We start from the raw sequence: 13705 nt of genomic DNA, 5'->3' as shown, positions 1-13705 counted from the left end.
AAACCACATGGTCTGTTGCACAGAATGAAGGGATAGTTTATGGTGGTCTTGAGGGAAGGTGGAGGGAAGGCGTGTTCTGATGTCACATCTGGTGGTCGCTTGCGACGACGGCGATGGTGGCGGCGATGGCGGGCCTGAACACCAAAACTGCCAGAACTTGTCTGGTTGAGGATCTTTACGCACCCTTTGTGTAGCCATTGGCGGCGGCGGCGGCGGCGCCTACGATGGTAGGCACTCTTGAGCACGGTTGATGATGTGGGAGGATGCACGATCGAAGAACCCCTGCCTTTGATGAGCAGCAGGAGATCGTGCGGCTTGTAGTCGCGCGATGGCAACGGGCTTCCCACTCCGTCGGCATGAACCGAAAGCGCTGTGGGCCCAAGGAGCATAAGCGTTGCGGTTGAAGCTGAAATAATATCATTGTCAGGCATCATTTGCCTTGAGACTGCGCATGCCGTCAATACTCCGTCGGCATGAAGCGAGACGGCACTGGTTGGACGGAATAACTGAAGCTTCGTTTGGAGACACGGTAGCGGAGTTGAGGGATAGGACGCCGACGGAGGCGGCGGAGGATCAGGAGGGAGCGAACGCAATGACGGCGGCGGAGTAGAGGGAGCAGACGCCGGCGGAGGCGGCGGGGGCTCTGGAGGGAGCGCACGCAGCGATTGCGCTAGAGTAGAGGGAAAGGACGCCACAGATGCCGGCGGCGGCTCGGGACGAGCCACGTACTGTAGCAACGGCGAAGAGGGCGCCAGAGGCGGCGGCGGTGGCTCGGGAGGAGCCACATACGGTATCAATGGTGGAGAGAGCGCCAGAGGCGGCGGCGGTGGCTCGGGAGGAGCCACAAGCTCCGGCGATGGCGGAGTAGAGGGCGCCAGAGGCGGCGGCGGTGGCTCGGGAGGAGCCACATACTGCGCTAGAGTAGAGGGAAAGGACGCCACAGATGCCGGCGGCGGCTCGGGACGAGCCACGTACTGTAGCAACGGCGAAGAGGGCGCCAGAGGCGGCGGCGGTGGCTCGGGAGGAGCCACATACGGTATCAATGGTGGAGAGAGCGCCAGAGGCGGCGGCGGTGGCTCGGGAGGAGCCACAAGCTCCGGCGATGGCGGAGTAGAGGGCGCCAGAGGCGGCGGCGGTGGCTCGGGAGGAGCCACATACGGTATCAATGGCGGAGAGAGCGCCAGAGGCGGCGGCGGTGGCTCGGGAGGAGCCACAAGCTCCGGCGATGGCGGAGTAGAGGGCGCCAGAGGCGGCGGCGGTGGCTCGGGAGGAGCCACATACTGCGCTAGAGTAGAGGGAAAGGACGCCACAGATGCCGGCGGCGGCTCGGGACGAGCCACGTACTGTAGCAACGGCGAAGAGGGCGCCAGAGGCGGCGGCGGTGGCTCGGGAGGAGCCACATACGGTATCAATGGTGGAGAGAGCGCCAGAGGCGGCGGCGGTGGCTCGGGAGGAGCCACAAGCTCCGGCGATGGCGGAGTAGAGGGCGCCAGAGGCGGCGGCGGTGGCTCGGGAGGAGCCACAAGCTGCTGCGATGGCGGAGTAGAGGGCGCCAGAGGCGGCGGCGGTGGCTCGGGAGGAGCCACAAGCTCCGGCGATGGCGGAGTAGAGGGCGCCAGAGGCGGTGGCGGTGGCTCGAGAGGAGCCACAAGCTGCTGCGATGGCGGCGTTGAGAGCGCCAGAGGCGGCGGCGGTGGCTCGGGAGGAGCCACAAGCTGCTGCGATGGCGGAGTAGAGGGCGCCAGAGGCGGCGGCGGTGGCCTGTCAGGCGTCGCAGGCAGCTGCGACGGTTGATAAAGCACTGGCTTGCAAAAGGGCTTCACCCTTGGAAGTGAGGCGGGCTGCGGAAGAGGCTGCGACAGTTGTGGACTGGAGGTGTCTGAGGGACGCCAGCAGCAGGGTCCGCGCAGTTGGGTCTCAGCATGCGGTCTGAGCTGCGGTGTCACGGGGGGTGACACTTGGGGAGTGTTGCCTGAACGCGATGGCGGAGACATAGCCATGGGCGTCACCGGGTCCGACCCAACATGCATTGGGTTGTACGGAGCCGAGTCAGGCATACGGGCGCGGCATGAATGTGACTCATGGTCAGCCTGCGGGAGAACGACGCTTCCATACCCGGCGTGCAGTGGGGTGCCAGGGCCGGATTGGTGCTTGAGGTCCTCATACCTTGCCGTGGCAAGGCGTACCTGTCTAGCCCATAACTCTTTCTCGTAGGGAGAGAGTTGAGGATTGACAGCGAGGTACTCATTCAGCTCTCCCACGAACGCCCATAGTTCGCCAGCGCTGCGGTTATCACGGGATGTCACTGTTCCCTCATGGCTGCTATCAACAACCTGCAGGAAGCTGACCATCTCATAATCACCCGCATCAATAGTGGGATCTGGATCCGGGTCTGGATCCGTGTACGGCAGCTCATCAGTTGAATTCTGGCGTGACGTCCCGGGAAGGGGCCCCAAAGGACCATAGTTCTCCATCAGGTACACTCGGAGGTCACCAGTCGGCATAAGTGGCAACGGTGAGCCCGGGTACCCAAATGTGAACCGGTCTGGCCGGTTGAGTATCACTCCACCAACGCGGATAGCGTGTGCCATGGCCTGTGATAGGGTTTCTGGCCGCGCTAGTTTGGTCTGTTGGCGGATGGGTGACCTCAGACCGCTCATGAACCCATGCAGGTGGGTGTCATGTGCGTCACCATTGACACGCAACTCAGCGAGAAGGTGTCGGTAGCGGTCACAATAAGCACGAACAGGTTCATCCCGTTGTTGCTGACAATTGGCTAGACGGGTGTAAAGCTCACCGGTCCTGAGACCGAAGCGCTCTGTGAATGCAGCACAGAAAGCTGGCCACTCAGCAAACCCGAAGCCTGAACACCACCTTTGTGCCTCAGGGCCAAGGCGGCATTTAGCAACATCCAACCTGGTTGCGTCCGACCAGCAGTACATCCGAGCACAAACGTCCAGTGTGTCGAGCCACTGTTGCGCGCTATCAGCCGGCGTGTAGACGGGTACGCACTCAAGAGCTGATGCATCAAAACGAGGTACGACACGTCGGTTTGGCACAGGAGGTGGTTCGTCTTCTGCATCCATTGTCACGGATGGGAGGCGAGGAGCGACGTGGAAGCAAGCAGGCGCGACGGTACAGGGGGCGTCCGCACCTGTTAGGGGAGGGGCGCAATAAGGAAGGAATTGTGTGGGGTTTCAGTAATGGTTCAAAGATAGAAATGGGCACTCCGCGTAGGGGGACGCGTGAGGCAGATCAGAAGCTGACGCGTAGGATCTAAACCAAAAGACGGGTCCGACCGACAGGTCAAGCAACAGGTTCAGGCAGGGCACGACGGGCTGACCGCGCCAATGCAGGCTGGCAGAATTCAAACCTCAGTAGTGGCAAACAAAGCAGGTGAAGCAAGCAGGTAATACGCTCTGTAAACGGGCTGCGGGGAAAGCTGGCCCCCGTGGAGATTGCCCTGCGACTTGCGCAGCGGGCTAGGTGTCAAACACGCGACAGCAACTATACACAAAACACGTTCCCGCAACTCCCCCCACAAAAGGCGCACGCCCAGGAAAACCTGGAAAGTACAAAACTTTTTCGCGCCCACGGGTTGTGTAATGCGTTGTAGTGCACGGGCTCACGTATGAAGACGCGATGAACCGCTTGTCGGTCGTGTCACCACTAACAACCGCAGGACTGGGGGGATACCGGTCACACGCACACGAACACACCCGTACGGTACGGTACACAGGCACACACACGCGGCCCTTGGACGAAGGTCTTGGCTTCTGGACGGCGACGGTGTAGATGCAGCGAACCTTGAATGGGTTGACGGGAGATATGTATATACGGGAGTCTCGGGAGTCTCAGGAGTCTCAGGGGTCAAGCAGCAGCCGGGACTCACACACACGCTCACGCACACAGGCAGCGGCAGGGGTCACGGAGCACTGGGCTCTGGATGGTCTGCGGCGCTGACTGGAGGCGGGTGGTGCTAGGCTGACGAAGGAGGCGAAGGGAGAAGGAGAAGGCAGAGAAGGGAGTAGGAGGCGAAGACAGGGGATCCCGGGAGTGCAAGGCAGGGACCAGGGCCGGAGTTGGTGGGCGCAAGGCACGACACCGAGCTGCTGCGACACAGGGATCCTAAGCACAGGCACGCGGGAGATAGGAGTCTCAAATGCAGGAGGGCTCAGGGCGACCTGCAGGCTCTGCAACACGGAGCGTGAAGCAGGCAAGGGAGCCGGGTGGTGGCTCGCAAAGAAGGCGGAGAAGTAGCACTGGCGTGGCGCAGACGGCAGGCGGTGCTTTGGAGACAGGCGCGGGCAGCTGTAGTCGCTGACGGGGCGCGGAGAAGTAGTCGACGGCTCCTTGAGGACGACGACGAGGGAAACGCAGGGAAACCTGTGAGGGGCCTGTGGCTGGGGATAGCTACACAGGACACACCAGCACAATACAGCGCCGGCCCTTCGGGCCGGCGGAGGGACCGGAGGGGGAGCGCCCGCTCGCGGCGAGAGTCGGAGACAGGGCCGTCAGGCCGAAGGGGAAACAGACAAGCTTGATTGCTTGTTACAGGAAACTTGGAGAGCTTTAATTGTTTGTTGATTGACTCGCACGCTGGTACTTGTTTGTGTACTTTTTGGTGGAGTAAAGAAACAACGCCGCGCGTGCCCATTTAAAGACTCGCGCGTCGTGGCCTCTTCCCGTACCAAACTCCAGCTACTTCAGCCACCTGCAGGCCACAGGTCGGCAGGCAGAGACGCTGCTACGCAACTACAATTGTTCACCTTGTTCAACAGGCCCAAAACAACACTAATTTCACAAGGAAAGCGACCAAACCACACCATTCGACACGAGCTGCGGAATGCTATGGAACGGGCCCGAGCATATGACCGAAACTGCGTCTTATTCCGACAGATTGAAACCTCGCAGCCGTGTAGTAGCAAACCAACGATTTTATCTGAATTCCTTGTCAGACCTGTGCTGCTTGAAGAATTTATCAAGCGGCGCGCAACTGTAAATCCAGAACTCCTAACAACTTCTCAACCGGCGCGGAACCATCGGCATGCTCGCTGCCGCTCGCCTACTCCCAAGCCCGTAAACAATACTATTATCTATCTTCAAGCACATATCACCCCAGCTGTCATCCTCCGTAGTGGACGTGCTGTCCGAAGGGAGCAACGTCGTGCAACACCTCAGGTGCTTCCGCACCCGCACAGGCTTTCGCGCGTGCGTTGCGGAGCATGTTGTAGCATGTGGTGAAAGTGTGGCGTGTCGGGAAATCCTGACTGCCGCATATTCAACCCACATGTCGACGCCGTGGAGTTGGTGTGGTGAGAGATTGCGGCTACGGTGGAGTCGATGATTTGTTGTGCGCTGCAGTTGGGTAGGGCAAGTGTGGCGTGTAGTGTTACAAGCGCGGTGGTTCCTTCTGCCTCCCATTGTTGCGAGATGGCGCGACTTTGGCTTTGCGTGATAGGTTTGACAATGTTTGCAAGTGTTGGGCTGGCATCTTCTGGTTGTCTTCGAGGTTCCTGTTCAGTGTGTGGGGAGGCGTCGCGCGGGGGTTTGTAGGGTAGGGTAGTTTGCAGGTGGAGAGCGAGATGATCAGTTGTGCCTGCACATTCTGTGGTCCATTCTCGAGCGGGGCTGTCCTGGCGCAGGGCGTGGGTATTGGCCAGGAAGTCGTCTATGCGGCTCTCGTGGGTGATGGTGTCGTGTTGTATCTGTGTGTATGTGTACAGCCTGGGTTGTGTGTGGGCGCCTGCGGCTGGTTTGAGGCTTGTGCGAGTCAGGAAGGTCTGGTGCGTTTTGTCGCCTTGGGTACCAGTGCGGGTGCTCCTATCCGTGTCATAAGCAGCGGCGTTCCAGTCCCCGCCGGTTAGGAGGGGTTCCTTTAGGCGGGCTGCGCTCTTGGTGGCACGGGTGATGTATGTGTATAATGCATCGCGGGTGGATTTGTTGTCTGGTGGGCAGTATATCCCGATGATATGCAGCGGTAGGGATGAATGTGTTGCGATTCGCAAGTGAACCATGTATCCTTGCAGCTGTGCTGGTGTGGGCAAGCATGTAATGTGTTCTTTCCGGGCGTATCTGGTGTGTACGGCTAGTGTGACGCCGCCGGAGGGATGGTGCCGCCGCGGGTCTTGTTTTTGGCCCTTCAGTGGTGGGGGGCGGGGTGTGCTGTGCACGAACGACGTGTACGCTTTGAGGCTGTTTTTGATGATGTCTCGTTCCGTCCTGGTTCGATGGGCTCTCGTTTTGGTTTCGGTGAGTATGAGGATGTCTGCGTCGCCGCCCTCACATTCATGGTCGACGCCAAGGGCCTGCGCATGTTCAACCTCACCACCGACGCAGCCTACTGCCTCGGCCTGGCTGCTGTGGCCAGTGCCACCTTTGGCGTCACCTCCGTTCCCGATGTGATCCGCGTTTGCGGGCCCTCGTTCCAGCACGTGCCCGCCTACCCCAACTTTGTCGGTGAGTGCGGTTGGTTCCAATCCGCTGGCTGGCAAGTGCTTTCGCCTATCTCTGCAACACGTCTCGCGTTCTTCCGCACTTCCATGATGAATTGGTGTCTGCATACTTATGTGTTGACCCAAGTGTTCTAAGTGTTGACCCCACACAAACCGTGTCTCGCGGCACACATGCACGGCCGCGGCGGGTGCAGGTAGCGCACTGGAGACGGACCGCACCGGTGCCAAGCTGACGCCTGGCAGCAGCGCGGCCATCCGCATGAGCCTGCCCGACCTGGGCATTCCCTCCATCAGCGCCATCCTGTCGCAGGCCACCAACGCAAGCATCACGGTGTGTGGCTACGAGCGTGCGTGCGTGCGTGCGTGCGTGCGTGCGTGCGTGCGTGCGTGCGTGCGTGCGTGCGTGCGTGCGTGCGTGCGTGCGTGCGTGCGTGCGTGCGTGCGTGCGTGCGTGCGTGCGTGCGTGCGTGCGTGCGTGCGTGCGTGCGTGCGTGCGTGCGTGCGTGCGTGCGTGCGTGCGTGCGTGCGAGTGTGCGGGCGTGCGGCCGGGCATGAGGAAGCAAGGCCTGCCTGCCTGCCTGCCCTGAGTAGTGTGACCCAATGCTCGGTCCTGCCCAGCCATATCCTCACACACGACGTTGCAGTCCTGAATGACTCAACCTTCCTACCTGCTGCACAGGTACCCGGCCCCATCACTGTCCCTGGTGGCTGGGCCACCCTGTCAGGGCTCACCATCCCCGCCCTGGGCAGCGGCACAAGCTTTCGCGCTAGCGCAAAAGTCAGCGTGCCGGCTATCAGCTTGTCCAATGTGGGGTGTGAGATTGTGTACGCCAACGACATCTATATCTACAATGTGAGCCGTTGCTGTTATACGCATGTGTCTTACCCTTGCATTCCCGGGTAGGGTACGTGGTATAAATGGCGAACAGCAGGTCACGAGACGTACTGATGGTAATGCGTGTTTAGCCCCCGCCCACCCTAGCACGCTGGCGTCCATCAGCCGGCTCCAACCAAGGAATTGCCTTCAATTCCGCACGCCATCTTCCCATTTCAAACTACCATTTCCAGGTGTCTGGCTCAATCGTGAATGTGGCCGGCGTTGTCAGCCTCGCCAACGTCCTGCTGCGGATGCCCAAGGGCGCGGGCAACGGTAGCGTCAACTCAACCACCACATCGCCCACAATCTCTGCGCGAGGTAGCTTCCTATCCCTCACCATGGAGGCTAACGCCACTATCAAGGCCGGCAACAAGATCAATGTGGCGCTGCGCACGTCCAACATTAATCTGGCCGCAACGGTGCAGGGCCTGCTGTCGGCCCTGGGGCCCCTGCCTTCCTGGAACAGCTTCCTGACCTCGCAGCTTGGGGCCCTGACCTTCCCGTCATTCGACGTCACCCAATTTGGAGGTCGGTATTTGCTAAACTACATGTACGGTAGTGACGCCTCTGTTCAATGCCTGAACTTGCTTGTTAATCACAAACAGCCGCGCATGCTGTGTGCAACTACATACACCACTCGTGCTCCACGCGCGGGTTTCCGTTTCCGCTTACCAGCCTCTTATCTGGACATGCTGCATGCAGACACACAGTTTGCCGGTGCCGCTGCAATGGCCACCGGCACCGGCCTGGCCTTCATCCGGGACTCTGCCGGCCTTCGCGCGCTCAACCTCACCCTGGGCTCCTCCTCCTGCTTCTCGCTAAGCGATCTCGCCTCGCAACTGGGCTTTGCCGGGGTCAGCCTGCCCACTGATGTGATTGGAAGGGTCTGCGGCCCCATGACCTTGCAGCACGTCCCCACCATTGCGGGTATGTGGCACACGCGCGCGTTGCATGCGCTGTATGCGTACAAGTGAAAGAGCTCAATGCCAATTGTGTTGTATCTGTGCAATCGCACTCCGTAACACACATTACCCTTCCTTGGATCCAACAGGCGCATTGCTCGCCAAGGATGCATCCGGCCGTGTCCTCAGCCCAAACAGCATCATCGCATTCCGTCTGGCCATTCCTGACCTGCTGGGACCTACCCCGGTGGCGGCATCCCTGTCGGTCGCTCCCAATTCAACCTTTCAGGTTAAGGTACGCCAAACTGGCTCGCTTCAATTGCCACAAACGCATGCAATCATGTCACATGCCAAACACTTCCCGTGCGTCCTCCATGCTTGCAGTTGGACGGATCCTTCAGCGTCTTCGACGGCTGGGCCACCCTCAAGGAACTCAACATCCAGCGCGGTACCGCCTCTAGCTACAATGCGTCCGCCACAATCGCCATCAGCGACCTAGGCGGTAAGGACGTGCCCTGCACATTCACCTACGACAAGAGCAAGAGCTCCTACATGGTCAAGGTGAGATATCTAGGCAAGGAAATCGGGGTACGCGGTGTGAACGTACGAAGTAAGCTCTACGTCATTTAGTAGTGATATGACCGGCAAGCTACACACACTGCGCACGGAAGGCATGCGATTCCTGTCTCCTGCACTCCCGCCCGCACGCAGCTGGCCGGCAACGTGGCGTTCCTGTTCGACACCGTGACGCTGGCCTCGCTCACCATCAACTACACCAAGGGCACCAAGGCCGTCATCTCCGGCACCGCCACCGGCAGCCTGGGCGGCGTGTCCGGCTCCTCTGACATCAGCTACACCTACAACCCCACCACCAAGAAATGGGATGCCACCAGGCTGAGCTACAACGTCACTCAGGCCGTGGTCCTCCGCTCGATCGCCACAGCTGTGCCGCAGCTGTCCACCACTGTCCTGGCTGTGGTGCCCAAGGCGGTGCTGGACCTGTCACTGCCCAAGGTGTCGGTTGCTACCACGTCGGTGGCAGGTGGGTGCGGTGCGGTGCGGTGTTGTTGTGGCTGATGGTGGTGCTGTGATGTGGCAATTCGTTTCTGCTGCTGCATATGCACAAAGAAGGCAAGCACGCATATTGGGACGACATCTATTGAGGAGGACACACATAGATACCGTAAACACATGCAAGCGTGGACACAAACACACTTCAGGATGACAGGATCGCTTACACACACACACACACACACACACACACACACACACACACACACACACACACACACACACACACACACACACACACACACACACACACACACACACACACACACACACACACACGCACCAGCAGCAGCAGCAGCCTCGTGCCCAGTGCTTTGGTCGTTTCGCCTCCCTTGGCCGGTTCGTCTCCCTGAGCACCATAATCACCTTGACCTGTACTAATTGTGCCCGCATCCATCCATTCCAGGCCTGTCGAACGTCTACAGCCTTACTGCCGGCCCCAGCTCCACCGGCATCACCGCCAGTGTCTACTTCGATGGCAGCAGCCGTGCCGGTGGCGTGCTGGCAGCCAGCCTGACCCTCGCCCCCAGCCTTGACCTGGGGTCGGTCATCACCACCATGCTGCCTGACCGCGCGCTGACGCTGCCAGTGGACGCCAACCTGCTCAAGGGCCTGGTCACCATCACCAACCCGCAGCTGGTGTACGTGGGCTCAAACCTGGCCGCTGCAAAGGCGCTGGTTCCCGCCGTGGGTGAGCAAATCATCAAACTCACGTACGGTAGTTGCTTCATGCGCAGATCAATGGCGGTCGAAGCCATGTCACTTGAATCTGCATAATCGATATTGCCCCACAGGCAACAACCGCGCCCCCTTCGCGTCATTCGGGCTTCAGTTGCCACTCATGGGCATCAAGAGCGTCATGCCCGCCCGCCTGCCGCTGGCGGACGCGTCAAACGCCCAGGTCGTTGTCGCTGTGAGTGGCGTGAGCGCTAGCCAAATGGATGGGGGTGGCGAGTACAAGGGTTTGGTCATGCAGATTGTGCTTCTTGCCTGTGCGCTTGTGACAATAGTTTTTGTATCAGAATGCGACGTTGACATAACATCCCCACCCTCCACAGTGGGAGGGCAAGTTCTCGCCCATCACGGGTCTCAACCTGACAAGTGCAGCGCTTGCCCTCAGCAAGGCCAACGGCGTGGTGAGCTGTGGTGATGGTTTGCTGTGCGTGTCTTCATTGACTTGCGTGCAAGCCTTAGCAACAGTGTATCACCACCAGGGTGTCAGGTCTGGGTATCATGGGGGTGCGTCGATGTGCACTGCAGCGTGCATTGAAGAACCTGCGACCCTGCGACACTACTGCTGGTATAGACTCCACACGAGATCTCGCCACCACCACCGCCATCACGTTACCACCGTTGACCGCCGATTGCCTTGGCAGGTGCTGTCCGCCAACGGCTCCCTGTTTGACACGGCCATGGCGGTGACGCTGCGGGTGCCCTCGACGAAGAGCTTCAGCGTTGCCGCAGAGGCACGCAACCTGGTACCAGCCAACCTGCTGCGCAAGGTGCTTGAGAGGAACACTGTGTGGTGGCCGTGACTGCTGTGCAGTAGCCGTGACAGTGCTACCGTGCTCGCGGGCCTCTTGATTGCTTGTTTGGGTGTGTTGTCATGTCGCCCTTATGTATGCCAGCGGCATTCTGGAACTCGCAGGCTTTCCACGCACTAACCTAATGCACCGTGCATGCATGTACAGGCCTTTCCTTCCACACCGTCCCTCATCCTCACCGTTCTAGATCCCGTGAGCTTCAGCCTCCTCCGCGTCACGTACCAGTACACTGAGGGCAGCAGCAGCACGTTCGGCATCGAGGGCTCCCCCGACCTGACCAAGCTTCCCGCCACGCTGCGTGATGGCCTGAACACGGTACTGAAGGCGCTGGGTCTCTCGCTAGCCGACGTCCAGATCGCCGTCAGCAACGGCCAGCTGTCTCTGGCGCTGACCAAGACGTGGACGTTCGCCGGCAGCAGCCCTTTCCAGGGCCCAGTGGTGGTGGGGCTGGGCCTGGCCGTCAGCGGCACCACTACCTCGATGGCGGTGACTGCATCCGGCTCGTTCCAAGCTCGGGTCCGCATGAGCTTCCTGAACCCCGAAGTAGGTGTGGCGGCGGCACGCACTTGCTGTTCTGTGATTATTTCGATCCGACTGTTACCCAGACGTGTCACGTGTCACAGCAACGCGCCGATGCACCCACGTTCAAGTTGCCCAGCAGTGACTGTTGACTGTGTTGTTTACAACTCCGCCTTTTGCGTGCTGTTGCAGGTCATTTCGCTGGGCCTGGGCGCGTCGGTCGCCTTCAAGACCGGCACCGGCGCTTCTTTCGGCCTGTCCGCCTCCGTCGCATCCACCACCTCCCAGCCCATCGCCATCAAGAATTTCAACTGGATCAAGGTCAGCAAGATCTCTGGATCCATCTCGCTCACCCCGGCTCTGGTGCCCGACGCCTTCTCGCTGACTGCCGCCGGCACGGTATTCAGCGCCCCCGTCACCGTCATCCTCGGCTACGACGCCAACAGCCAGGACTTCGGCATCCTGTTCAGCATGACTAGCTTCAGGCTGCAGGTTTGTCACATATGCTTATTTGTGTGCTTGTATCTTCTGCGCGTGCCTGCGTGGGCCTATGGCCTGGTGTCATCGCCGTATTGAGGACAGGTCTGATGACACGGACTCATGCCGAGCCACTTCACCACCAAACCTTGCAGAACATTGTGGACGCGCTGGGCGTGAACGCGAACCTGGGCTTGCTGGATTTCGAGATCCGGCGGGCGTTCTTTGCCTATGCCGCCAAGACCTTGACACTCAAGACCCCGGTGTCCGGCTACTCAAGCATTCCGCAGGGCTTGCGCCTGGCTGGCGACATCCAAGCTCTGGGTACGAGTGCCAGCCTGGACCTAATGGTCGCCACCAACGGCTTCAAGCTTGAGTTCACCAAGACCGGCTCGGTGAGTGCGTACGTGCCGGAACTTGGGTTTGCGCCGTACTTGCCCTCAGTGGCAGTAGTACGTCTATTTGTGCGGATTCGAGCAAAAGCACATGATGCGGCGCGCTGCCTAGCTCGTTCTCCAATCAGGATTATTCCCCTCTGTCGCAAGCAAGCAAGCAAGGTAGTGCTCTGCCCTCATGTGCTACACATCCAGCGCCGGCACTCTCTCCGTCATAACGTTGCTACGTCCCCCTCACACCCTTCACTCGTGCCCCTCTCTCCATGCAGCTTGATCTTATCACCCAGCTTGTCAGTATGCGTAAGACCGACAATCAGTGAGTCTTACAAACATCCAGCCCCTAGTGTCGGTCTGCACGAGAGCACCGACCATACATAGATAGGGCATGCCCATGCACTATGGCCGCGGGGAATACCGTTGGTGAGTAATTTATTCCACCATTGGGAGCTCATCGTGCCGATCGGTGGCCACAACTGCAGTGGCCCTGATGGGCTGCTATGGCAGTGGACACTGTAGCCACGCATACAGTGGACGCTCATCTTTACACAAGTCCCTGCCTATTCGCCCCCTCCACGCCCCCCATTCTAAATGCCGCGACTGCGGAAACACCGCGCCATCGCGCGCGCGACTCAACTAACGATCACCGACAAAACACACACGGTCAAACCTGGCCTTTGGTACCAGGAGCACTCGTTAACATGTGTTCTGTATATAATTGATGCGCAATTGATCACAAACGTCAAAATGCTGGGCTCGCTGCGCTGGATGGTCTGCGCATTGTGACGCGCTTTGTGTTCGCAGGTATTTACCTGCCAAGACACATATCCTAGTAGTGAACGCCACAGCTTTTGAACTGGGGTGTCCGCTGGGTAGTGCGCAAACGCAGGCGGACATGCTCGCCTGGCGCAGCTATCGAGGGGCATTCTGCATACCGTGATAGCTCAGACAGAGAGATAGCCCAGTTTCATTGGCCTGGGCGTGGCACAGCCAGTCTGTGCGTCCTCACGGCGCGGTCGACGACCTGAGCTGTCAGGCGCCCTGAGGCGCCCGACAGGTGAGTGTGAAGCAGCGGCCAACGCCCGTGCAGGCACTCCAGGCGTGTGGCGGTGTGGCCACTGGCTGTGTGGAGCGTCCATGCAAGGGGCCTATGGTGACGACAGATGGGTTCGAAGTAGCCACGCCCGCAGCGTCCACTACAGGAGTGGCCAGCGTGGCCACCAAAAGGCCTCCCCCTGGTGGCCACTGACGCAGTGGAACCCCGCACCGGGCCCATGCTCCAGCCCTGCCCTCTTGCACAATGCCGTGTCTATATGCCATATGGACGGGCATGCAGTATGGCTGGGTGGTTCCGTCGGGTGGGGTCGTGGCAGGGGTCAAGGTGTGCATGTGGCATGGCCGCATGGGTGGCTAACCCCGCCCATGCCCAGACCACGCTCCAGCCCCTGCCCCGCATGCAAAGGTCAGC

At 59.9% G+C, this 13705-nt stretch overlaps 2 protein-coding genes across 2 annotated transcripts; both read left to right on the top strand.

Moving 5' to 3' along the window:
* The first annotated feature begins 361 nt into the window (after window positions 1-361).
* Window positions 362-4427, top strand: CHLRE_17g733752v5 (uncharacterized protein). Its single transcript, XM_043072484.1, has 2 exons — window positions 362-492; window positions 698-4427. Exons 1-2 carry the CDS (start codon window positions 474-476, stop codon window positions 1792-1794), a joined length of 1116 nt encoding a protein of 371 aa, XP_042914940.1. The 5' UTR covers window positions 362-473; the 3' UTR covers window positions 1795-4427.
* A 1784-nt stretch (window positions 4428-6211) lies between these two features.
* On the top strand, window positions 6212-13417 carry CHLRE_17g733750v5 (uncharacterized protein). Its single transcript, XM_043072483.1, has 17 exons — window positions 6212-6459; window positions 6650-6786; window positions 7135-7308; window positions 7524-7860; window positions 8035-8259; window positions 8384-8529; window positions 8619-8795; window positions 8946-9276; window positions 9712-9996; window positions 10100-10218; window positions 10364-10441; window positions 10682-10807; window positions 10997-11392; window positions 11561-11860; window positions 12001-12240; window positions 12510-12556; window positions 12925-13417. The coding sequence occupies exons 1-17, from the start codon at window positions 6291-6293 to the stop codon at window positions 12935-12937; spliced, it is 3300 nt and encodes a 1099-aa protein (XP_042914939.1). The 5' UTR covers window positions 6212-6290; the 3' UTR covers window positions 12938-13417.
* Window positions 13418-13705: the final 288 nt, after the last annotated feature.

Source organism: Chlamydomonas reinhardtii, chromosome 17 (genome assembly GCF_000002595.2).
Source record: "Chlamydomonas reinhardtii strain CC-503 cw92 mt+ chromosome 17, whole genome shotgun sequence".
Lineage (NCBI taxonomy): Eukaryota > Viridiplantae > Chlorophyta > Chlorophyceae > Chlamydomonadales > Chlamydomonadaceae > Chlamydomonas > Chlamydomonas reinhardtii.
This window is presented reverse-complemented; position numbering and strand designations above follow the sequence as displayed.

Coding starts and splice junctions, on each gene's coding strand:
- CHLRE_17g733750v5 (XM_043072483.1), top strand. CDS start 6,291: ATGGTCGACGCCAAGGGCCTGCGCATGTTCAACCTCACCACCGACGCA. Junction 8,796..8,945: donor AGAGCTCCTACATGGTCAAG/GTGAGATATCTA, acceptor GCCCGCACGCAG/CTGGCCGGCAACGTGGCGTT. Junction 9,277..9,711: donor TGCTACCACGTCGGTGGCAG/GTGGGTGCGGTG, acceptor CATCCATTCCAG/GCCTGTCGAACGTCTACAGC.